At 38.8% G+C, this 25,668-nt stretch overlaps 1 protein-coding gene across 1 annotated transcript in view; it reads left to right on the top strand.

Annotated features, from left to right (window-relative positions):
- LOC126419529 (uncharacterized) overlaps positions 1-25,668 on the top strand; it is a 102,644-nt gene that overhangs the window by 47,211 nt on the left and 29,765 nt on the right. The window contains exons 4-7 of the mRNA XM_050086718.1: positions 3,174-3,345; positions 3,815-4,217; positions 15,421-15,546; positions 22,476-22,603. Of these exons, the coding sequence (XP_049942675.1) occupies positions 3,174-3,345; positions 3,815-4,217; positions 15,421-15,546; positions 22,476-22,603 (829 nt within the window). The remainder of the gene's footprint in view (positions 1-3,173; positions 3,346-3,814; positions 4,218-15,420; positions 15,547-22,475; positions 22,604-25,668) is intronic.

Here is a 25,668-nt window from a genome sequence, read left to right on the forward strand (position 1 = left end):
TGATGATCTGGTGTTGCTGTGTCTGCTCTATATTGTGGATATTTCCACATCTCATAACTTCAGATCACATAGGACATCCATAGTTTCCACATCTGTATGAGTGTGTGGCTTGTCGTGGAGCAGCAGTACTCCTTACGATACCAGGCCCCAACTGTCTTACCAGCAAGTTATTTGCAAGAAATACTGGTCACTGTTTCGCTAATTGTTCTGGAAACACGCCAGGGTAGGGTGCCTTACAACCCAAAAACCTGAGTGGGGTTGTGCAGTGGTTAGCACACTGGACTTGCATTTGGGAGGACGACCATTCAATCCTGTCTCTGGCCATCCTGAATGAGGTTTTCCATGATTTCCCTGAATCACTTAAGGCAAATGCTGGGATGGTTCCTTTGAAAGAGCCCAGATGATTTCCTTCTCCATCCTTCTGTAATCCAAGCTTGTGCTCCATCTCCAGGGACCTCATCTCCTCCTACAACCCAGAAGTTCATCAGTATAACTTTGTAGTGGATGCCTGCACCTCTGATTGTTTCCCAAATGGAGATGATGCATGCTGCCACTGCTTTGATAATCTCTTTCTCTCTTGCTTGTGAATGTGCACATAGAACTCATCTCCTGTCAAAGTTCAATTGAGGGACCGTGCGCACACACACACACACACACACACACACACACACACACACACACACACACACACTCTCTCTCACTGGCAATCAGGTAGCTTTATGATCCTCATTGATTCAATATATTCAATACATTCATTAGCCAAGACTTCGCAAACCGTTATTTTAACGGTTTTCTGAGCATTTTAAAAGTGTGAATACAGCAGTTGTTCTGGTAAAAGATAAAACTTATCTTTATCTTTTGTTGCATGTTGTATTGATTAACTTAATATTATTTCTCAATTTATGATTTGTTACAAAAAAGAAATTTCAGTAAGATGAACATGTGTAAACTGTCCAAAGCTTTGAAAGGATTTCTTTGTATGTGCCTCCACTCTCTCTTTCCTTCCTGTTAGTGCCCTCAGTGGAATACCATCCATGAAGCAGTCAATATTCTACTTACTTTGTAGGGTCAAAACACATCAGTGATGGGCCATTCAGCTTCAGGAAAAGTAGTGAAGGAACTGTTTTTGTTGACAGAGAGGCTCTACCATCAGTAATGGTCAGAATTATTTGGGGAAAACCCTCCTTCATGTTCAGTGGACAACAATGAAATTTTCTTGATGTTAGTTGTCTACAGAAGCAAATTTGTAAGATACTTTGTTTTGTTTTCACAATTTCCACCAAAGCTCTCTCACTTTACAAAAAGCTACTCATGAATTGGTTTAATTGTATATTGTTCATTCAGCTGAAAGGCATAGTTATGTGGGCATAGTTATTACATTGTTTCAACTGCAGCAAATGTTCTATTATACCACATCTCAAAATTTGCAGTTCTGATTTGTTTTCATCCGAGGCACTGATATTGGTTACGGTCCGTCCATTACAAATCCAGCATTGCCGCACACTACTGCTTATGAGACAGGATGGTGAGCCAGACACCTACCATCATGAATGTCATTTGTACACAGTTTCCTAAGCACTGAAAATGCTGGACTGGTACCCAGTCTCTGCCTTAGAAACCACTTTTCACAAACAATTAAAATAAGGTAACCAGAAAACAAACTTCAGATGATTCACAGAGAAGTGGCCCACACAACGTAGCTCCCTTAGTTAAACTGACAACTTCCAGCAGGAAGGGCATTAGGCGGAGGAGGAGGAGGAGGAGGAGGAGGAGGAGAAAAAAAGATGATTCTGTTCCATTACTTGTTATCGAGAAGTAGCCGAGGAACTCTTCTACTGTTTCCAAAAAAAAAGTCTGCAATCATTCATTTTTTATCCATTCTGTTAGTTCACTCATGTTCCCCCCAGCTGCACTCTATGATCTCATGTGTCTTACCTCTGTTTCCTGTTCGGAGCAAACCAGTGGCACTGTGTTGCATCATACTTAGATTTACTGAGTAGAGGCCAAGAAACAGTTACAGAACAGTTGCAGATGTTGTTTTGTACTTCCCAGTGAGCCTGAGAAATATATTCTACTATGTTTTATTTTGGAACACATATTTGTAAACGTTTATATGCCAATGTGAGTGCCAGTATTGCCAAGGTCTGCATTTTGATATGCATATAAATCTTGAAGTAGCCTAAATTTCTTGAAGATTGTGTGGGTTAACTCTCACTCCACTAGGTTTCATTTTCATTGTTGTTGTAGACATGTCTTCCTCTTCAGGTTGTTCCTTGATCAGTTTGGTTTTTTTTCTGTCTGCCTGGTAATTTCAAACATGCATTTCTCCTTTGCTCCCTGAAGAACTCTCATTTCATGTCTCACTTCTGTGAGTTGCACTGATTGATAACTTTCCTGTTCAGACACATTGCAAGCTACATTTTGAGACCTCTAATTGGTTTACCAGATTGAATCATTACAATTTTCTCAAACTGTATGAATCTTATGCATACTTCAGACAGTTTTCTCACCTTATCATGGTGATCAAATTTCAGAGTGTGGAAAGGCCACCTGAAACACATTAAGCTGCTGTTCATTTTATTTGCTATTGTGCGATTGGTTTCGGTCAAAGACTAATGTCCAGCATGGATTTTTGTTAACAGCAAGAGTTACTTATATATGTTAAAAACAGAGTATCAAAATTACAGTATTTATAAATAAAGTTTACATGTACATAGAAGTGTATATGTAACTCTTGCTGTTAACAAATATTTGTGGTGGAAAATGCTCTTCGACCAAAACTGGACACAAAATAAATGGAACAGTAGCTTAAGGTGTTAACATCATGTCATGTCTACAATTTATAAAGGCTGTGTAACATAATAAACAATAAGTTTTCCAATTTCAATTAACAATTCATCTTATAAAAAATATTGAGGACTATATAGAAATCAGGTAGTGATAGACTCATGGAGAAACATTTTTATATATAACAGTAGAAATTTGAATAACTATATGTTTACCAGAGCTCTACAAATAAACATACTTAGTCAAAGGTATTTTCTTTACTTTGTCACAACAATAATAGGAAAGCTATCATACCAAAGTGTACAGTTAACCTATACAGTCAATAAAATTTTCATATTTGTGCTTACATTTATAAATCAGTAATCTTCAGTTATTTTATTTAATAGATAAGGATGGCAATCTTCAACTGGGCTTAGCTGAAGTAGCAACATTACAGAGTGAAGCAGTACAACTGAGACGAGAGAATACTGCTCTGCGCAACACACTTCTTGCACTCCACTCCGAGCTCTATGGTGCTAAATTAGCTGCCAAGTATCTTGATAAGGAACTGGCTGGCAGGTGAGCGAGGCAAACTTCCTTTTTCTTAACATGATACTAATATGCTTTGTGTAAAGTATGTATTTTAGATTACCTCTTTTGATATTGTTTTATTTTACCTATATGTTTACATGTTCTCCAAATAGATAAGTTTCATGATCAGTTGTGATTATGTGTGTCTACTTTCAAGCAGTAGTATTGAACCAGTAAGATTGTTGTAGACTCGGTGTTACATTTAGTGCAGTTGATAGTAATCATGTCTCATAAAATAATGCATGTGCAACCAACATTGATGTATGAAAAGAGGCATTGTTAACTGTTAACAGTTTATCTTCTGTGGTATCAAACATTTCAATACATTAACAAATTAATTTTCCTGTTTATTATTGTTAACAGTAATTCTATATTTTTATTGATAACAGTTACTTTATTGTATGGTATCTTGTATTTCATATGTTTCATTGTGATTTCTCTTTTTGATTATTTTCAGGATCCAGCAGCTCCAATTGTTGGGACGAGAGATGCGTGGTGAAATACGGGATAAATTGTGGAGGCAGCTTGAGGCAGAGATACTACTGCATAGGCACAAAACGGTTGTAAGGGCATGTCGAAGTCGGAATGCTGGATCAGGTTCCTCTGGTCCACCACTGAATACCTCCCAGTCGCATTCACAGCCACAGCAGCATCAGCCATCATTGCCACAACAACAAGAACAGAACCAGCATCAGCAACAACACCAGCAGCAAGAACAGCAGGAACAGCAGCAGTCCAGTGCATCAGAGAAGGCTGCTGCAGAAGTAGCCAGCACTAGCTGTGGGTCACAGGGAATTGGTGAGCCACGGACTGTTACTGTGCGGAGGGAGCCAGGTGAAGGCCTTGGGATATCCATCACGGTTAGCATTTTGATTATTTCAGTCAGTTGGTGATAATGCACTAGTTGTTGTTTGTTGTGGTTTGTATGCTGTAAAACTGTTAGCAAAAATGAACATCAATAATGGATGTTGTTTCCCTTTGCAATATGTCAATTCTAAAAGAAATAATTTGAAAGTAATCTTTCTGTAAAATGGATTTATTTTTAAAATGTTATCCATGAATTTTGCTCGGTTCATATCTTCATGTTTCTTTAAGTACTTGGTATTACAGTACTTGATTGCAACTGTGCAGTTCATGAAGACAATGTGTAATGCATGTGCAAATTCTTCTTACAGAAGTCTCTTAATTTTGGATAAGGCATTGCTTCTCAATGCTACTTTCAACTAAATGGGAAAATATTATATCAATAAATCTCATAATGTGTAAATGGATACCTCATAAATTTCTTGATGGCTATGACGATCCATTTCTAGGCTAGTTAACTTATATTTGCAACTTACAAAATGTTTCCCTTGCCTTGCTTGAAAAGAATTAACCATCCTGCCATTTCCTGCTTTGCCCCATCAACATCATGCTGTCGAATTCACCAGAATTAAACATTTGGTATGATGTTTATCTATGCCTCATTTTTTAGACATTTTTTGTGAAGTATTCAGCCATTTTCCAACTGCTCAAAACCTGTCCACCTCCAGTCTTATGGTCATGCTTGTGTGTTTGACATCAGTCCATTCCTTGAACCAGTCATTTGTTTTCTTGCATCTCATAGTTGCCAACATGCACCTCTCTGAATGGTTTTATCATTAACCCAGTCACATTGAATGATGAGCAGTAGTCACAGAGGAAAGATGTGAAAGTGAATGGCAGTGTAAAAAGTGTGGTGTTGCTCTACTATTAAAAGACTATTTTGAGTTCTACCATACTAGTTGGTATGTAAAGCAGTCGTTCTACTGATGCGTATTGAATCTGATTTCACAGCAACCAAAACTGTATTTAAATGTGATGCCATTGGGTTATATGTCACACTGATGGTAAATTATTTAATTTATTACATTATGAGCTTTATTTTGAGAGCTATTTGGTTTTCCAAAAGTACTACAATTTTTGATTTTTCTGTGTACTACTTTTGTTGTTCATTGAGTATTCGTCTTGAACTTTATCAAATACAGAAACTTGTCAACTAATTTTGTGACCTCACTTGTAATTTGTAATCAGGGTTGCCACAGGTTCTGGAAATCAGGGCATTTCAAGTGCCAGGGAAATCAGGGAAATATCAGGGAAATATCAGGGAAATTTGAAAAATCACTGGAAAAATCTCGTTTTTGTCTCAGTAGATGAAATAGTTCGTTTACTAAGGTGTCGTGCATCATTGCTGGCTGGTTGCAGCTGAGTACATTCACCGCTTCCCTACTCCCTCATTACTACTGCTTCAATGCTCCCAGCATGTCTTGCCACAAGCATAGCTGCTCCCGACGAGAAGTAGGGAGGCATCAGGAGGGGTTTGTTTGGATCTGATTCTCGGACTGTAGTGGCAATGGATGGAGACAGTGGTCATGTGTGCATGAGTTGTGTCTGAGGGATTTTGTGAATGTGTGTGTGTGTTCTCGTTTTCTAACAAAAGCCATGGCTGAAAATTTAGTTGTGAGAATATGATTGTCTTTTCTATGTGCCTGTCTGTGGCTCAGCAATCATCTAACAGTGAGTTGCTACCTATCTTCATTATTATTGATTCTCAGGGTATTTGAATAAGTTATCTGTTGCATTAATTGATCACCATGGTCTCATGTCATCAACATGCTGTCTGTGGCTCATCAATTGCTGGCCAAACAAATGGATTTCCACGATGGGCCAGAACTGCAGGCTATTTCTGTGGGTATCTGTAATGGATCATGCCTGCTGATCTGAAGCTGTTCAGTTCCACAAATGTTTGGGCCCTACCTGTCGGATCTAGTCCGACTGATCTACCCGCAGGCCGGGTCTGTTTCTGTGTGGTATAATGCAGCGGACTTTCATGGTTTATCCATTGCAGCTGTCTCACCACAAGTGAATTGTCAGTGTGGCATTTTATAGACATTTTATTTGTTCTAGTACATTTTGGTACTTAAAAAGGAGTTTATATGTTCAAAAGTATGGGCGATAAGAAGAAGAAAACTGTGTCAGTTGCTGGCAGTTTGTATGCTATGTACACACATATTTATGAAAGAAAAATCACACAATACCAGTAAAATAATTAATAACACAGTGGGTAATAACCAACAATAACAAACATAGTAGAACCATCATTTTATTGAGAGTCACCTACAGTGTTGGTTTGCAAATTTCTTCTCCGCCTTATACACTTCTTTCAAGAGACCTACTTTTTCTGAGGTTATTTCTGAAATCAGTGAAAGTATTTTAAATATGTCTTGGGAGTCCAAGGAAGTGCGTATTTTTGTCACCAAATTTGTTTAGTTTTATTGGAATAAAATAACATCAGTGGTCTTAATGGAACACTTACACCATTTGGCTTGCTTTCTGCACCTAAAAACAATTCATTACAAAAGACTTTGATGCTAGTACTTAAGATTTTCGCTCACATCATGAAACGCCATTTGCTTGCAGGCTTTTTTTTTTAGGAATTTCCTTGTTTGCACTATCGTTTCTTGTACCTTACCTGCAAAGACAGATTGTCAACTTACGTCTTACTCACCTGTGAGATTGCAAAATTTGTCAGGGAAAAATGCTAAGACTTGTCTGGAAATTAGGGAAATATCATGGAATTTCACTTGGGGAAACCTGCGGCAACCTGGATAATGAATTCTTTAAGTATGTTGTTCATACATTGTCTTAGCCTTAATATAATTGATTCCAGACCATTTCAGACTTGTTCTATTATGTTCTTCCATTCATTGTTAAAGTTTATTTGCACTATAGACAAGCAGCGTGATGTCATTAGCAAATAAGAGAGAACTTGATATGTTACATTGACACACACACTATCTAATCCAAAAAGTATCTGGACACCCCTATGCAATGCAGAATTGACCACTAGATATCACAGGGTGCAGAGCCACCACTACAACAAGAGGTGGAGAGTACTTACGTGGTGTTAGTAGTGAAGCACTAACAGTAGTAGAGAAGCACTAACAGCAGAATGCTTCAGTCAGGAGAACTCACTGACTTCAGACATGGACTGGATGTCACCTGAATATCAGATCCATTTCAGCCTTTCTAGAACAGCACATTTCAATTGTTAATTACCTGATTGTGAAGTGGAAAACATGGAGAACAACTACCGGTAAACCAAATCCAAGCAGACCTCATGTGCTGATGGAAAGACACCATTGATCGTTGCAGAGGATAGTTGCAAAAAAAAATAAAGTATGAGATAAGAAGAGGGTATCACTTGTGAGTTCCAAGGTGCTGCCAGCAGTCCACTTAGTGCAGCATAAGGAGTTAAAAAGAATAGAGTTCAGTGGTTCAGCAGATATTCATAAGCCACACATTTCTGTAGTCAGTGCTACATGGTATTTGAGATGGTGTAATGAGTGATGCCACTGGACAGTGGATGACTGGAAATTAGTGATTTTGTGTAATGAATCACTCTATACTATGTGGCAATCTGATTGGAATGGTCTGGGTTTATTGAATTCCTTGAGAATGTTACCTGCCAACGTGGGTAGTGCCAACAGTAAAGTACGGAAGAGGTTATTGTTATGGTAAGGCAGTGTTCTTTGTGGTTGCAGTGTGTTCTCCTTATTGCTCTTAAGAAAACCACTAAATATGGAAGAATATAGCTCGTTTGTATCACTGTACGTTCCCTGTCATAAAACAGTATCTGTGAGGCCATGGTTTGTTACGCTTCTGAAATGGAATGGCCTGTGCAAAGTCCTGGCCTGAATGTAATGGAACACATTTAGGAAGAGTTAGAATATTGTTTTTGCTCCAGATCGAGCATATAACATCACTCCCTTCTCTATTTTGGCCGTTCAAAAAGAATGTGTTGCCATTCCTTTACAGATGTTCAGACATCTCATTGAAGTTTTCCACAGTAGAGTCCAAGTTGTCATAACGGCAGAGGTTGGGACATCCCATATTAATACCCACTAATATGTGTGATCGGATAATGTATTCCTTCTTCATTTTCCCAGTTTTTAAGATCTGAAAACTTGCCCTAGGACTGCTGCTAATAGTATGGTAATTTGAAATTTCCTTTCCAGATTCCTCCTTCAATTCTGAATTCTGTCATGATGAAATCTAATAAAAGCCATTGTACTGAGATACATTATTCAGCACATCATTTGCTGAAAATGCTGTCCAGAAGAGAGCCTGAAAGAATGTGGAATGAGTTACATTATACATTATCCACTGTCCATTGTTCAGGCTGAAGAAGCCACAGCAAGCTACTTCTGTAATATATACAAACAACACATTATGACTACAGCTAATCTACTCACACTTATAATTGTTGAAATTAAACATTAAGATAACTCATATGGAAACTTACAATAGGGTCATTGGCTTATTTGTTTTCCCTATTGAGATAAATAACTTCAGCAAATTTCGGCATTTTGTCTTTGTTTTTTACTGGTATGGTACTTTACAGTTTGGAAGTTTTGTCATTTTTAACACTGTAATGACTCAAAACAACATTTGATAAAATTTTTAAAATAAATTGCTTTTTTTATACTTAATAATCCAAATAATGTGAAGCTTGGAGTTTGTGTCCTCCTAGAGTGTAAGGACTGCAGAGAACAATATGTTGTGCATTTAAGTAAAAGCATCAACACAGGAAAAAATGTATACTGACATTTTTGTATTTTAATTTGCATAAAACTACAGTTCACAATTACATATTGACTGTCACAAAAGGGAAATAAATAACCTCAAAAAAGTTTTTTAAAGATAATCCTTAAACCATGGACTATGACTTGGGAAAAGGAAGTGAATGGTGTTTTGTTCCTTTGCTTTTACAAAAAATAATAGTTTTTCATTGCTTCTTTAACATAAAATATAACACTGAAGTTTTCAAGGGTTCCAAATGATACACTTTTGACTGAGCTGGTATTTTAAGTGGTTAAACTTATAAAAGAAACTGGCTCAGCAAGAAGTCTAAATTAATCCAGTTTTTTGAACAATACTATGTACAGTAGAAACAACAATATTTTCTGACTGGAGCACATACACTCTTCTGAAAATTGACAAGTTCTTCCAGTTGGTGATTTAGGACTTTAAATGACAGAAAGCAAATGAGGAATGGAAGCTGGGGAAATGTCCTTGGTCAATGCAATGATGGTGAAGGTCCTGAAGGATGCGTGTATTGTACGATAACATCAAAGTTTATTGTATTTAGTTAAATTATTTATCCTAAAGGACCACAGATGTAAATGTTATACAAGGTACATGCCTTGATGGGATATGGACATGCTGGTTAATAACATAAGGAACAATAGGCCTTTGTTTGAAGAAAAAAGTTTAAGTTCATGACTATCCCTATCTCACTGAAATGGTCTAGGCAAAAAATTCAAAATAAAATGAATACTCAATATGTCAATCGCAAAATATTTTTAATGAAAAAATGGTTTCTTTGCAAAATGAAGCCTGAAAAGAGGGAAGAAACTGAAAATTGAAGTTACTACTTTAGTAACAAATTTCTAGCAAACAAATGAGTACGAACATCAGATCACTGAAATTGTGTCCCTTGGTCTCCAGACACTGTCTCCATAAATTATCCAACTGGCTAACATTCTACTGCCACTTTGGGGCACCACTATCCAGCTCTTATCCTGCCCACAGTATTGTCTTCATCAAACCCTCATACAACCTAGATCTTGTCAATCTCATCTTTTCAACTTGCTACATCCCCCAACATTCCCTACCAACACTCCATTAAATACAGAGCCAAAAGAATCCCAGAACACTGTTGTTAACTTTTCCACCAAAATCTTCAGCTCCATAGAAGTTTGTCCTATCCAAAGGCCTCACCTTTAGCCGAACACACAACTATCCTTGTTGGACTTGTCAGAGACCTACTGTCCTCATCCTGATCCCTGCAAGGGAATCACTTCTTGGCCACCAATACCTCCAACCAAAGCCAACCTAATCCCAACACTGAACCATTCCCCTCAGAATTCATACCACCACCAAACTGTGATACTTCCCCTCCCCCTTTCCCCAACCACTCCCTGGTTTCTTCCAGAAATTCCTTACCTCCACCTTGGCCTCACCATCCTTCCCCAGGTCCTCTCTTGAGAACACCAATTTTTCAGAAGAAGAAGGGAAAGCGCTGCACAGCCTCAAAACAAATCCTGACCTTATCATCTTACTTGCAGACAAAGTTTTCCACCATTGTCCTTATGAATCTCAGTGAGTACCTAATGGAAGACCTATGCCAGTTGACTAACACCTCCATGTACAAGGGGCATTCAAATGAAACCCGGTCACTGGTGTAAAGTAATGGTAATGATTTTATTAACTTAAAAATGTAGTTATACCCAGTACACATACTCAAAAATAGCCACCAAAACTGTAGGCCTATTTATCCCATTGCAACACTAGCCAGTCGATTCCATCCTTGAAGAAGCTAGTAGGCTGCTGTTGGATCCAGGCCTGGACCCAGTCACACACTTTGTCATCTGTTGCAAATCAATGTCCGCAAATAGCTTGTTTTAGAGGGCCAAACACATGAAAGTCACTTGGTGAAAGGTTGGACTGTATGATGGATGTTCCAGCATTTCCCACTGAAACTGCTAGTGTCATCTTCACCGCTTTGGCTGTGTGGGCGGGTATTATCATGCAGGAGGATAATGCCATTGGACAACATGCCACGGCGTTTAGACTTGATGGCTCTTCTAAGGTACTGTAAATCAACTCGATATTGCTGGGCATTGATAGTGGTTTCCCATTCCAGGAACTCTACAAGCAATGGGCCCTTGTGGTCAAAAAAGGAGGGCATCATGACCTTACCAGAACTGGTGTGCATGGCCTTTGATTTCCTTGGAGGTGGTGAAGTCGCATGTTTCCACTGCTTGCTTTCCAGTTCAAAACGGTGATGCCATGTTTCATCACCTGTGACAATACATGACAGAAAGCCATATTCCTCCTCATGATAACATTGCAGATGACTCAAAGAGAGCGCCATTTGAGTATTGCACAGTTCAGTGGTCAGTTGGTGGGGAACCCACTGGGGCACAGATTTTTCAAAAGTTTAAGTGTTGATGCATTATGGTGTGGGTGATGCCCACGCTAATACACAGTAACCAATGGATCTCATCCACAATGATTCTGCGGTTGTCCAAAACTAAAGCATTCACTTCCACATCCACATCCATGTCCAGTGTGGTGACATGATGAGCCTGTCCAGGACGAGAATCATCTTCCAGTGACTCATGCCCCTCAAGGAATTGTTTGCACCATTCCACAACACTTGAATGACTCGGACTGTACTAACCATACACAGCCTTCATCTGTCAATACAATTCACGGCCTCCAACTCCCTCCACCACCAAAAATTGAATCGGTCCTCATTGTTCCTGCTTGCTTGCTTGCATATTCAGTAGTGGACAGTAGCTTGTGTGACCACCTTCTCTTCAGCTTGAAACCACACTGGCACTATGCAACATCAAACAGTATGCTCGCGTCAGTCTCTCTACCAATAGATGGCGCCACCATACCCGCAGTTATAAGTTTGCCACCTTTCTTATAAGGCAAATGTAGATGCACTGACCAGGTTTCATTTGAATGAACCCCATGTAAACTTGCCAGAGAGATCCCATCCCAGAAGTCTAACATAAGCTCCAGTCTGCTTAAAACCTTAGGCCCTTCTCAGAACCTCTCCCCTGAATCCATTTCCGTCCTTACCCCTATGACATGCCACACACCCACATTCAACATGCTCCCCAAAATCTGCAAACCCAACAATCCTGGATGTCTCACATCAAAGATGCCAACCTCTTCCTTCACCATCGCCATCCCATCTCCTGGATCCCTAATTGTCACTGTTGACCACAATTTCCTAACACCAACATCCCTCATACCTATGGTCCTGCCACTACTGAACACTACGTCTCCCATTGTCCTTTTGCCTCCAACCCATTATCTCATTCCCAATACACTTTACTAACTGTATCCTAACACAAACTACCTCTCCTGTGAAGGGAAGCTATACAAAGAAGTCCAAAGTGCAATCGTGGGCACTCGCATGGCACACTTGTATGTGCCCTCTAGAGGAAACCTTCCTAGCCTTCCAAAACCACAAACCCCTGGTGTAATTCAGAGTTATTGATGATATCTTCATGATTTGGGTGCAGGGCCAGGACACCCTATCCTCAATCCTTTACAACCTCACACCTTTTCTCCCGTTCACTTCACTGGTCCTCCTCAATCTTGTGTGCCACCTTCCTGGACACTGACCTCCCCCTCTCTGATGGCACCATCTACATCTCTGTCCATATTAAACCCACCTACTAGAAGTACCTGCATTTTGATAACTGCCATCCCTTTCATGCCAAAAAAATTCTCTCATACAGCCTGGGCACATGGGGATGGCATATCTGCAGTGACAGAGCTCTCTTGCCCAGTATGCTGAAGGTCTCACCCAAGGTTTCACAAATGGGCACTGTCCACCAGACCTAGTCCATAAACTCCCGTGCCATTTTCCCACACATCGCCAATCCTCCCGCCACCTCCAAGAGCCAACTACAAAGGAGTGTTACCTTCATCACCCAGGACTGAAACAAATGAACCACATTCTTCATCAGGGCTTTGATTGTGTATCATGGTGCTCTAAAATGAGGGAGGTGATACCAAAGATGCTTCCCACCAACCATACCACTCTAAATCCCAACCTGTTGACCCAGGGATCAAATTCTTGTGGAAGATGAAGTGCAAGACATGTCCAATCCACACACCCAGCACTTCCTATTCCATTCCTGTTACAGGGTTGTCCTACCTGTTAAGAGGCCAGGCCGCCTGTGAAAGCAGCCACATCATACACCAGTTCTACTGCAATCACTGCACAGCTTCTTATACTAGTATGACTACTATCTAGCTGTCCACTAGCATGAATGACTACAGCCAAACTGTGGCCAGGGGCATAGTAGACCACACTGTGGCACAATATGCACCTGAACGAAACATGATGGATTTCAATGGCTGCTCCAAGCCCAGGCCATCTGGATCCTCCCCTCCACCAACTGCTTTTCTGAACTGTGCAGATGTGAGTTATACTTGGAACACATTCCCCCACTCCTGAAATTGTTCTTTTGTCAACCTACAGTAACCTACCCTCCCTGCACCCTCTGCCCAACAGTTTCTGCCCCCTCTGTCCTATCCTCTCCTCCCTGTTCACATCCACTCAATCTAATGGTGCATCACCCTCTACTGATGCACCTGCCTATCTTTCCCATTTTCTGCTCCTCATTGCATCCATTCCCACCACTCCCCTCCACCTACCTGCCTCACAGCCTCCCAGCACTGCACCTGGCAGGATCGTCATGCCTTCATGTAGCTCTTGCATTTGCCACCAGACAGCTCTTCTTTCCTTCTACATGTACCCTGATAACCCTCCCCCTTCCTGGCCCAATTCCAGATTGCTACTTTCATTTAATGTGACAGTTATACACCAGTCCAGGCTGCCAGAGATGGCAGTCGTGTGTGTGTGAAGTGTGCTTGCTCACATGAATATGTGTGTGTTTTCTGTTCTCAAGAAGGCTGTGACTGAAAGCTAAATGTGTAACAGTCTTTTCATTGTAGCTGTCTGCATCTCAGTGGATCACCTTTCTGGTGGTTCCATCTGTCCGTTTCGTAATATTGTTGTGCCACATTCTTACATTTGTAATTCTCAATCGAAATAAAATAAAACAATTAAAGAATTATCTGTTACAAGTGTTACCATAGAAATAATGGACTTCAGTGAAAATCACTCTTTTTACTATCCACAGTGAAGCTCAGCGATACCATTAGACACATTGAATGGTACATACTGTTATAATTAATGTGGGAATAAAAAAAACTGAATGTGATAGATTACTACAGTGTCTTTGCATTATATCTAATGACATGAAACAGGTCTCCATGGTTCACAAAATTCAACTGACTGGATTCATCAAACATACACGTTAAGATGATTTTAAAAAAAAAATGTGATTGTTTTGCAGGCCAATTAAAATCAACTTTTACGAAAATGATTTTAATACCAGTGCTGGGTGGTCATTCTTTGCAACTAGCTACAGAAAAACTGAGTGTGGTGGCATAGGACCAACAGTTATAAGCAGTTAACACAAAAGGAAATTTTACAAAGATCCTTAGGAAATCAAATATTATCTGCAGCACATTACTTTGTTTTGTAATGTTAACGTCACCAAAGTTAACATTTATTTAATTTCTGAAGAGGCTGTTAATCATTCACCTCTAACCTTGCACAACACTTTGCAGAACTTCAAACAACTCCTGGAACCAGAAGTATTCATTGTATTAAACCAGTTAACAGATGAAGCATTCAGTTCATTATTATTTTGCAAGTTCACCCACTGAAATCTCTATGTGCATGTAGAAGAGTTTACCAATAAGGAGATTATTTATGTGCTAGCGTGCTGTAGCAAGTCTAATCTGCAGTTTTTGTTTGTGCCATGTGACACAATTTTTCTCAGGCCAAGGCTGCAAAGATGCAGATGTATACTTGGATACTGCCATTCACATTTATGTAGTACATGCTTACTTTTCTATTCTCTCTCTTCCACAGCCCTTCATCCTACAATTTACTGACTACAACAGCTTATTGCTAGAAGTGCTCTGTAATTTGAACCTTGGTTTGTGGTTAATTATTATTTCCTTAGCATTCTCTCTCTCTCTCTCTCTCTCTCTCTCTCTCTCTCTGATGAAGGCATGGAACATTTTTTTTTCTGTGTACCGGCCACTGTGGCCGAGCAGTTCTAGGCACTTAAGTCTGGAACCACACTGCTGCTGCAGTCACAGGTTCGAATACTGCCTCAGGCATGGATGTGTGTGTGATGTCCTTAGGTTAGTTAGGTTTAAGTAGTTCTAAGTCTAGGGGACTGATGACCTCAGATGTAAAGTTCCATAGTGCTTAGAGCAATTTTTCTCTGTCATTCATTATATGATTACCATATAAATACATAAATGACTCCTGCACTTGATTTGTTAAATGTGATTCTGTGGATGGCAAAATAGTTTATCAGTAACATCAACTCAAACTAATTAAAAAATTGTTTGGCTGGTTTCTTGCAGGGTGGTAGGGAGCATGGAGTTCCAATTCTCATATCTGAACTAGACCCTGATGGACCTGCAGCAAGATGTGGCAACCTATATGTAGGTGATGCAGTGCTGTGTGTTAATAGTATTGATCTCAGGCAGGTATGTCTACGCCATATTTTTTATTGAGAAACAGCTTTTAATAGAGAAAAATGATTTTATGTTTAAATGTGATAGTCTGGAAACTGAAACACTATTATTGTCACTCTCTCATACTTTGCTGTATTTTCATTCCTTATAATTCCAGCAAGAGAATTTCAAATGGAAATTTTACGTATGAGTAATGGCAGATGAAAGGGTTGTTCAGTCATGATTAGTAACGACTGTTCATTGGAAATAATACAATTTTGTCATCACTACTGTCATGGTTTTCAGGTGCCTTCTATAGATCTCCATTGATGTCAGTTTCATGAGTCATGCACCTAATACTGAATTTGCTATACATACCAATTAAATTTGCTTATGTGGGTACCCCAATAATGAGAGGACAGCATAGAATGTATTTTTAAGAGGTGTAACACTTCTGCTAGCATTCCCAAGTACTAAAAATTTTCAAAGTCTGATTTTTAATTTCATATTTCACCAAAATAATGGTTGTATTGCAGTGTTTTAAAAGTTATGTGAGAACAAGAAGCACGATATGCCTTTTACGTATCTTTTGTATTCGGGTTGTTTTTCTTGAAGCTTTATTGCAAGGTGATGATTTGTAGTTTCCATTCTTGTCATGGATTTTTCTTAATTTTTATATGCTTCAAGTGAAATTAGTGATGTTATGTTCAAACAAACTTCAGGCTTGGAGCCAGTCGTCGTTCAATACTTCGCACGATATTTCAACTGGGCACCTGCCAGTCATCTTCAGGTGAGCCGTCGCAGACTGGCGAAAACGTCCTCCGTTCCGCAATACATAGCGTACTGTAACTATTCTGCGCATGCGTCGAAAACTTGATAGTTGAACCGCACTGTCCACCGGCAGCGCCCTCGCTGGTGGAATAGCGGAACTCAGTCGCCCTCTGTGTTGCTGTTTGCCACGGCTGTCGACGCACTGTCGTGTTCGATTTGAGCAAATCGTGGAGATGATGGGATTCCATGCACTGTCCAGCTGGTAGCCGCTGTCACGATTTAACAGATTTTCCGCCAGTCGTATTTCTACGGATTCTTTAATAATGTAGTCCCAGAAAGATGTTGCTGTGGACAAAATCATTGTTTTCTCATACTCCATTGAATGTCCAGTAGAAATACAATGTTCAGCAATAGCGGACTTGCTTGGCTGCAAAAGGCGGGTGTAACGTTGATGTTCAGTGCAGTGTTCTTTCACGGTGCGTGTGGTTTGACCTATGTAAGCCATACCACATTGACAGGGTATCTTGTAAATTCCGGCCTTAAGTAGTAACAGATTGTCCTTAACTGATCCCACAAGGTCCGCAATCTTTGATGGTGGGCGGAAAACCACTTTTACCTGAAATTTTCGGAGAATTCTTGCTATTTTAAACGAAGTGTTGCCAACAAAAGGAAGAAAAGCTAAAGATTGTTCTGGCATGTTCTCCTCTTTATTCACTCCCTGCTTCTTAGTTTTAACTGTTAGTGCCCTGTTAATCTGCCGGATGGAATACCCATGTCTTTAGATGGGCGAGTTCTTGAGGTAAGCTATCCAGATCTGAGACAGTATGAGCTCTATGAACAAGTGTTCTAAGCAAACTCATGGTTTGCGATGGGTGATGGCAACTCGATGCTTGCAGGTACAAATCAGTATGAGTGGGTTTCTGGTAAACTGAATGCCCTAGAGAACTATCATTTTTCCTTCGAACCAGGACATCCAAGAAAGGCAAACAACCATCTTTCTCTGTTTCCGTGGTGAACCGGATGTTGCTATGAATGGAGTTGAGGTGATGTAGAAACTCCGTTAATTTATCTTCTCCATGAGGCGACACTATGAAAGTATCATCCACATACCGCCAAAAAACTGTTGGCTTCAGGGTAGCTGTTCAAGCGCTCTCTCTTCAAAATCCTCCATAAAAAGGTTGGCCACCAAAGGAGACAGGGGGGCTACCCATGGCGGCACTGTCAGTCTGTTCAAAATATTCTTGATTAAACATAAAATAAGTTGAGCAAAGAGCGTGCCTGAACAAAGCAGTGATATCAACAGGAAACATGTTACCAATCAGTGTCAAAGAATCTGCAAGAGGAACTTTTGTAAAAAGTGAGACCACATCAAAACTTACTAGAGGGTCTACACTGCTAAGACGAAGAGCCCCCAGTCTATTGATAAAATCAGCTGAGTTTCGTATGTGATGTGAGCACTTGCCTATGAAAGGCCTCAGTAAGGAAGCGAGATGTTTAGCTAAATCATATGTAGGAGCTCCAATGTTGCTCACTATTGGACGCAGAGGTCAAACCACATGCACCGTGAAAGAACGCTGCACTGAACATCGTTACACCTGCCTTTTGCAGCCAAGCAAGTCCGCTATTGCTGAACATTGTATTTCTACTGGACATTCAATGGAGTATGAGAAAACAATGATTTTGTCCGCAGCAACGTCTTTCTGGGACTCCATTATTAAAGAATCCATAGAAATACGACTGGCAGAAAATCTGTTAAACCGTGACAGTGGCCACCAGCTGGACAGTGCATGGAATCCCATCATCTCCATGATTTGCTCAAATTGAACATTACAGAGTGCGTCAACGGCCGTGGCAAACAGCAACGCATAGGGCAACTGAGTTCCGCTATTCCACCAGCGAGAGTGTGGTTCAACTATCAAGTTTTCGACGCATGCGCAGAATAGTTACAGTATGCTATATATTGTGGAACGGAGGACGTTTTCGCAAGTCTGTGACGGCTCACCTGAAGATGACTGGCAGGTGCCCAGTTGAAATATCATGCGAAGTATTGAACGACGACCGGCTGCGAGCCCGAAATTTGTTTGAACAGTCAATTCGCCGGGAAAATTTTAAAATTTGCAGTTATGTTATGGTTTTGTTGGAAATTAATTTCTTCAGTATTTTTGATATTGGCATTATTTTATTTAATGTGAGATAAAAAATTTTGTTTTTTAACCACACAATTGAACTTTATAATTACACTTGTATGGCTTCTTTCTAGAACTGTGTGGCTTTTTGATACAGGATCCCGCCAAAATTTGTCACAGATATTTATAGTTACCAATACATAACAAAGATTGTATATAAGACAATGAGAACTGCAGGTAGGAATATCAGTAATGTAGGAAGAGAGAGATTGCTATTTATTGTAAACATTACACATTAAGTTGCGGGCAGACACAATTAAAAGACACTTACACATAAGCTTTAGTACCCAGCGTTTGTTGGAAAAAGAGAAACACACACTATTCATTCACACTAGCAAGCAAACTCGCACACACATAACTGCCATAGGCTGTCTTATTAATCTGTGTTCAAATGTACATAAATAACAACGAAATAATTACTTGGAACATTTCATATTATGATTAGAAAAGTATTCTTTATTCTTTTGTCAACAGCTTTTTGGATGTGGTACAGACACTTGCATAAGCATTATGTATACAACTGCTACTCAAGAATGGACAGTATAATAATATAAACAAACTCTACACATGAAAATGATGAAATTAGCTGATAAATATCACTTTGCTTTGACAAATGGAGGGTCTGATACCTAACAAAGTGAACTCCCATACCTCGAACTGACACCTCAAGAAACATTACTGAGGGCTATCTAAGAAGGAATCTGTGTTTGGCTGCAATAAAGTAACTTATGCGATAAGTCTTCTTTTAACACTCTTGTATAACTTTTCTATGTAATCACCATTCAGACTTAACAATTTGTCACTCCCTCAATGTAGTTATCTAAGCTCTTTGCATAAAATTCTAAGTTCCATGAATTTTTTGTCACTTACCTATATGAACTCATTGGTGGCTACTGAATGACAACCACAAAACATTTTTCCATTCATCCTTAAACTCATCATTAATGTAAAACACCTTCATTTATCACCTTTGAGCTATATACACCACAGATTTTGTGATGAATGTTAACAGGTTGAGACTCTTTGGCCACTAAACATGGTATTAAGAAATGGATTTCACATTTGGTGGAATTTTCAATTGCGGTGCTCATTTAGAAAAACTGTTGTAGTTGAACCAGCATTCATGTGACTTTATTGCTACCACAACTCTATTGTCCCCCCACTGTCTCTGTCTCCTCCTCCTCCTCCTCCTCCTCCTCCTCCACAGCTTCACACCCTATGTCAAAATGGAGGTGTTGCTTTCCAGATGGTTCTCATACGTTTTTGAGAGGCTTGGCAATGGGTGCTAGACACAAACGCACATAATTGTGTATGAGGCGTGTTAGCCACTGACCCTCCTGATGATTAAAGTAAATATACTGGAAATAAATGGTGCCCAATACTAATTGTTATCTTGCAGTGGAAAAAAATTCTGATAATGACTCATTACTATTTAAACACCGTTTTATTTATATTCTATATATGCTGACTTTTAGTTCCTGAATTCATTGTCAGTTGCTGTGATTGTTGATTATACTATCTCCAGAATGATGGGGTCAGTAGGCTCCAGTATGTGATATTTCTTAGTAGACAAGTACCGTATCTGAAAGTCCATGAAAAGCCATTGACCTATTTAGGAGGGCGGGTTAGGAGGAACATGTAGAAAACACTGAAAGAGAGCATTTTTGTGGAGAATAAAACTGTTAGGTGAAAGGTTCAGTAATAATTCAGTTCCAGTTATTGTTTTGTGGCCATGAACAGTAAGCCTGTTTTTAACAAATAACTGGAACCATTAGTTAAACAGAGAATGTAACTGCATTAAGAAATTAACATCATGGCAATGTTTGCCATAAATTTGGACCTGTTTTTTGGCAATGTTTTGGTGCTTTGACATTTGAATACCATCATATAAAAATCAGCTGTCTCACCATAATCTGTGGCATTTATGGTACTGGATTAACCATTAATTAATTAATTAATTAATTAATTAATTAATTAATTAATTAATTAAGTGGAATTATTTCATTATAAGCCTTGCATTGGTTTATGACCTATTGATTTTTGTCCATACTACCACTTTGCCACTGTGTCAGTAAAATGATTCATGGAAAGGTGTTTGTCTGTTTCGTGTTCTCTCCCCCTTCTGGGCATGTATGTATGAAAGTTAATCAAAGCAGAACAAAAGTAATGAGAATTAGCAGAAATGAGAACAGTAAGAAACTTAACATCAAAAGTAGTTGAAGTTAGGGAATTCTGCTACCTCCACAGCAAAACAACCCATGACAGATGGAGCAAGGAGGACATAAAAAGCAGATTAGCAGTGGCAAAATGGGCATTTCTGGCTAAGAGAAACCTATTAGTGTCAAACGTAGGCCTTAATTTTTCTCCACAGACTTGGTGAGGAAAGGAATACATGGAAAACACTGACTGGAAGAAGGGACAGGATGATGAGAAATCTGTTAAAGCATCAGGGAATAACTTACATGGTACTAGAGGGAGCTGTAGAGGGTAAAAACTGTAGAGGTAGACAGATACTGAAATACATCCAGCAAATAATTGAGGACATTGGTTGAGAAGAAATGGTTGGCACAGGAGTGGAATTCATGGGGGCTGCACCAAACCAGTCAAAAGACTGATGACTCAAAAAAACCACTTCTTCATCCATGATGACGTGTTTTGACATGGTGGAGTTACATTGCTGATTAGACAGTCAGTACTGGCTTGTGTATACATAAGTCACCTCCAGAAAAGCAACTGCTTTTGGTTTGGGTTGATATTCTGAGCCATGTTGCTGCTAGCAGGGCAGTAAACAAGAGGTAATATCTGCCGCAGTTTATTTGAATACAATTAGATGCCAAAATCAAGTTATACCATGTTATAGAACTTGTCACATCGTACCCTAAAATTTTTCAAATAAAATCAGAAAATAACACACTAAACTATTTAATTCCAGAACAAATATAAAGTTAAACAATGTAAATTTGCCCAAGGAAAGGAGACAATATTTACCATATCTTACTCGTAGAAACTATCCCAGAATTTTTGAAGAGTGATTTGGGAAAACAGTAGAAAACCCAAATCAGACAATTGTGTCAAATGAAGCGTGAATCCTTTATACAAGGAAAGATTTTTCTATCTTTGAATTCATTTTGGTGGGTTACAATTGTAACATCATCAGCAAATAGACCTTGTACATGGACAATAAAGTCTACTATTTCATTCATCCTAGTGAATTACTTTCCAGTAACACAGTGAAACGTGTCTAAAATATCACTACAGGGAAAAGAATCTTATCAGGAGAAAAGTCTAAAAATCCTGTGATTTCTCTTAAGCTGTTTCGTAGATGTCCATGGAAAATAATGGTCCCAGTGTAATGCACACTATTTTGGATATATTTCAAAATGTGCTCATCACCTAAAACATTGATCATCTGTGCCATTATTCTTTTTGAACACTGCTGTTTCTCTTAAACAAGTACACATTGTCAGACATGCATCTCATGAGTTGGTAGGTGCACTTTGGTGCCAGTGAAAGATCATTAGCTTGTTAGAGACCTACCGTAAGGCCTGTGAATTATCATCACAAATGGCCTGCCTTTGGTCTAAAACTTTTCTTTGTGTATGAAAGGCTTTACTTCGATATTATTTCCTAAGTATTTGAATTTCAGCTCTTGTAATGGCTTCTAAATGTGTCCCTCTACAAAAGAGCCTTCGCAATTTGCCCTGATCTTTTCAGAATTCCTGCTAGTATTGATAAGTTGGTGCTCAGTCGAAAAATTTCACTTCACTGGCATTTTGGTTTTACTCATTCTTTGACAGACCCATGAATGTCTGAACAGTGACTCCATGCCTTGGATTTTCACTGTATGTGTTTCTGGAAACCCTGCTGGCTTTTTCCTGCACAAATGTAGGAAAATGATATGCTTTTCTTTATGCTGAAATGTGTTGATTTACTATAAATGTGTGTATTTGGTTCATATAGTATGGTTTATGAATGAACTTGATTAATGAAAAATTTCTTTGATAGGCTTGCCACCAAGAGGCCGTGGAAATCCTATCAGCCCAAACAGGTGATATCACTCTTGAAGTACAATATGTATCAACTGAAGACAGTGATGAAGACAACTCCCTGGGAGAAGATTTATATGGATTTCGGTAAATAACTTACTTAAAATATCTGAACTCTGTTGAAGGATAACAGAAATGTTTAGTAGATTATGTACAACAGCCATAGAAAATATTTTGACTGTATTTCTAAAACTATCTACATGTTTTTAATAAATTTAGTACTTTGTCTCTCCCCTCATAACAAAATATTGTAATATAAATACAAAATTGACCATGTATTATGCAGTAAATTTTTTAGAAGCCAGTCTCACTTATTGCCTGCTCTTCTAATTGTGGATAAATTAAATTAACTGTCAAGTACACAAACTGCATACTACTGAAATCAAATTAGTAACGCAGTAGAATATGTACCCCACCAAAAAAATCATAGACTGGCCCACTGGTAAAGATAAAAATTAGACACTTCTTAATTAATGATTCAAACAGCACTATTTCACAAATTTTATTTATACTGTTTCTTTACTGCAAAATATTGACACTTGTAATTTACCTTTCTTTTTGTGAGTTCATCATGCTTTCTGTTAGGCGCCACATGATCTGTGGCTGCATGCATTGCTGACCAATACTTGCCTTAAGGAGGCAAAACATTTAGCACTGCAGATACACAGATTTAAAAGTAATAGTACACAAAACAATTGTAGCTTTTGGAGCTGTTAGTTCCTTCTGTGGTAAAGAAGAAGGGATAAGTTCTGGAAGATTAAACAGGAATGACAGAGCCTTACTTTTTCAACTTTCAAAAAGTTCAGTTTCCATGCCATTATTTTGTTCCAATATAAAATGTGTGCAGCATTTTAGCCAAATCAAACAACTGAGTGACAATCTACAATGACCCTGAAGTTCTGAATTTTTCACTCTGAACATCATTTCCAGATAACTGTCTATTTCAGGTAATTGTTTTTTCACTTTTATTTGAAATTAGTTTTAGACACCAGTAATGGATAATAATGTGAGTTTTCATTAGCTTAATTAACAAGTGAGCTTTGTTTCCAGTAGTACATGATTTTTCTGTTACTAAGATAACATGGAAAAAATACCAAATATTCTCCATAAGAACTATGTTAACTGATTTTTCATAAATAATTGTAGGTTAACTTACACTTTTGTAGCCTAAATGTCAGTAACAATAGAGTGTAAGACAGATCTTCAAACATCCGGAATTTCCACAGACAAAGCAGTTATGGTGAGCCTACAATTTTCTTTAACCATTCTGTCAACTTCTTCAACAAGGTTGGCTGTAACGACAGACTTGCATCCTCGGCCCCTTCATCGTGCGAGTCATTTCGGCCATCTTTAAACTTTCGGCACCATTCATGCACAACACCATCAGTCATAAAGTTATCACTGTACACTCAGCTCATTCTCCAATGAATTTCTGCTGCACTGTTCCCTTCTACTTGCAGAAACTGAATTACACTTCTTAATTCACACTTGGCGGGAGCAACAATAACGGCAGCCATGTTTACGTTGCTGTAGTGCAATGCAGACTGTTGCCTTGAGGTCGGCAGTGGCGGAGTGAGTAGTGCGAGAGTTGCGCAGTAGCCTACAGTGCATGTCCATTTCGACTGCTTGCGTAGCTTCTGTACTAAACAATCGGAGGCCCTCGTATTATTGTTAGTATTATTGTTATTATGTTCTCTTTGTCGGTGATTTTTCAGTTGTTGTTCCAAACAGCTTGTGTTGCTGACGCAAAGTGACATCTGTAGTGTGTCCTTCCTAGATTTATAAAATAGCATTAGCTTATTCTGGTAGTTCATCACAGAACTTAAGAAATCATTTTTATATCTCTGTTATTAGCTATATTTCCAAACAAATCATCATAGTTAAAGTACTTTCAAATCAGAAAATTGTAAACTTTTTTCCTACAACTTAAGAGCCATAAATCTACAAAATATGGCAGCACAGTATTAGCGACCCAGAGAGTTTCTCTTTCATGGCAAAAAGCACAGTTTCCTAATAAAAGGAATTACACTGGCATTGATAAATTAGTCAAGCTCTATGATGAAAAGTAAGGTTTACAAATATATTGGACTTGAACTGGAGACAAGAAAAATTGGAATGAAAGAGATATTTTGTGAACATGAGGGACCATCTCTTTTACATAGCTGTCTGGTTCCTGTGGAATAGAGGAAATTCTTATTATCGTTTTTTTCTTCACAACATTTACACATCAAAAAGATTGAGTGACCTCCTTGTTGGTGCAGATAAAAAAACACAAAGAAGACAGATCATTGAAGTCCACAGCTTTGTAAACTGCCAGGAGCAACAGGACTTACGAAGAAATGGAGCAGCGTTTTACCATTCATCTGCTTGTTCCAGCAAAAACAGATAATTCAACCTCAGTGACGGTAAAGAGTTAGTGTTGCAGTTTGATGGAAATCTGCTCCCACCATACGGAGGTGTTGAAAAGATTGATAGATGCAGTAATAATATCTTCAGGAGAAGAGCTTACTGAACAGTCGAAAACTGGGTTATAATCCACAAAATTTTGAAGCTTTTGTGGCCACTTGTTGCCAATTCCAGGGTGAAAGCCCTGCTTTAGGCACTGTATTGAGATAAATCAGCAAGCAATTCAGGTTGACTAAATAGTACCATTGTAAAGAAAAAATTGTTTGGTCATGATCTCTTGTACTTTCCTTACTGTCACCACATTTTAGTTATTTTAGAGAAGCTTTTTTTTATGCTCTGGTCCTGACATGATGCTTTCCAAAAGATTCAGAAAAAACCTTGGCAGAACACAACAGTTATATTTGCTTAACTGGCAGCATTGTAGTATATGATGTTGTCTGCTTTATTGTTCTTGGATTGCTTGAACACTACTTTCCCGCACTGAAATAACAGAAAAATGGTTACAGAGAACTTTTGGAGCTAAATAACTGTTTCTAGAACAACAGGCTATTGTTCTGCATTTCATTAGTTGTAAGCCTATCCTGTTGTTTGGCAAAGGCATTCAAGATATTGATCTATTTCAAGATCATTTTCAGTTATGGGAGGAATAACTCTTTAAGAAAAATGTATATTTTTCTTGCTCAAATTTATGTACACACTTCATCATGAGGCCCTGTTAATGAGTCAACAGAAAACCATCAGAATAT

The sequence above is a fragment of the Schistocerca serialis genome, chromosome 9 (genome assembly GCF_023864345.2).
Source record: "Schistocerca serialis cubense isolate TAMUIC-IGC-003099 chromosome 9, iqSchSeri2.2, whole genome shotgun sequence".
NCBI lineage: Eukaryota > Metazoa > Arthropoda > Insecta > Orthoptera > Acrididae > Schistocerca > Schistocerca serialis.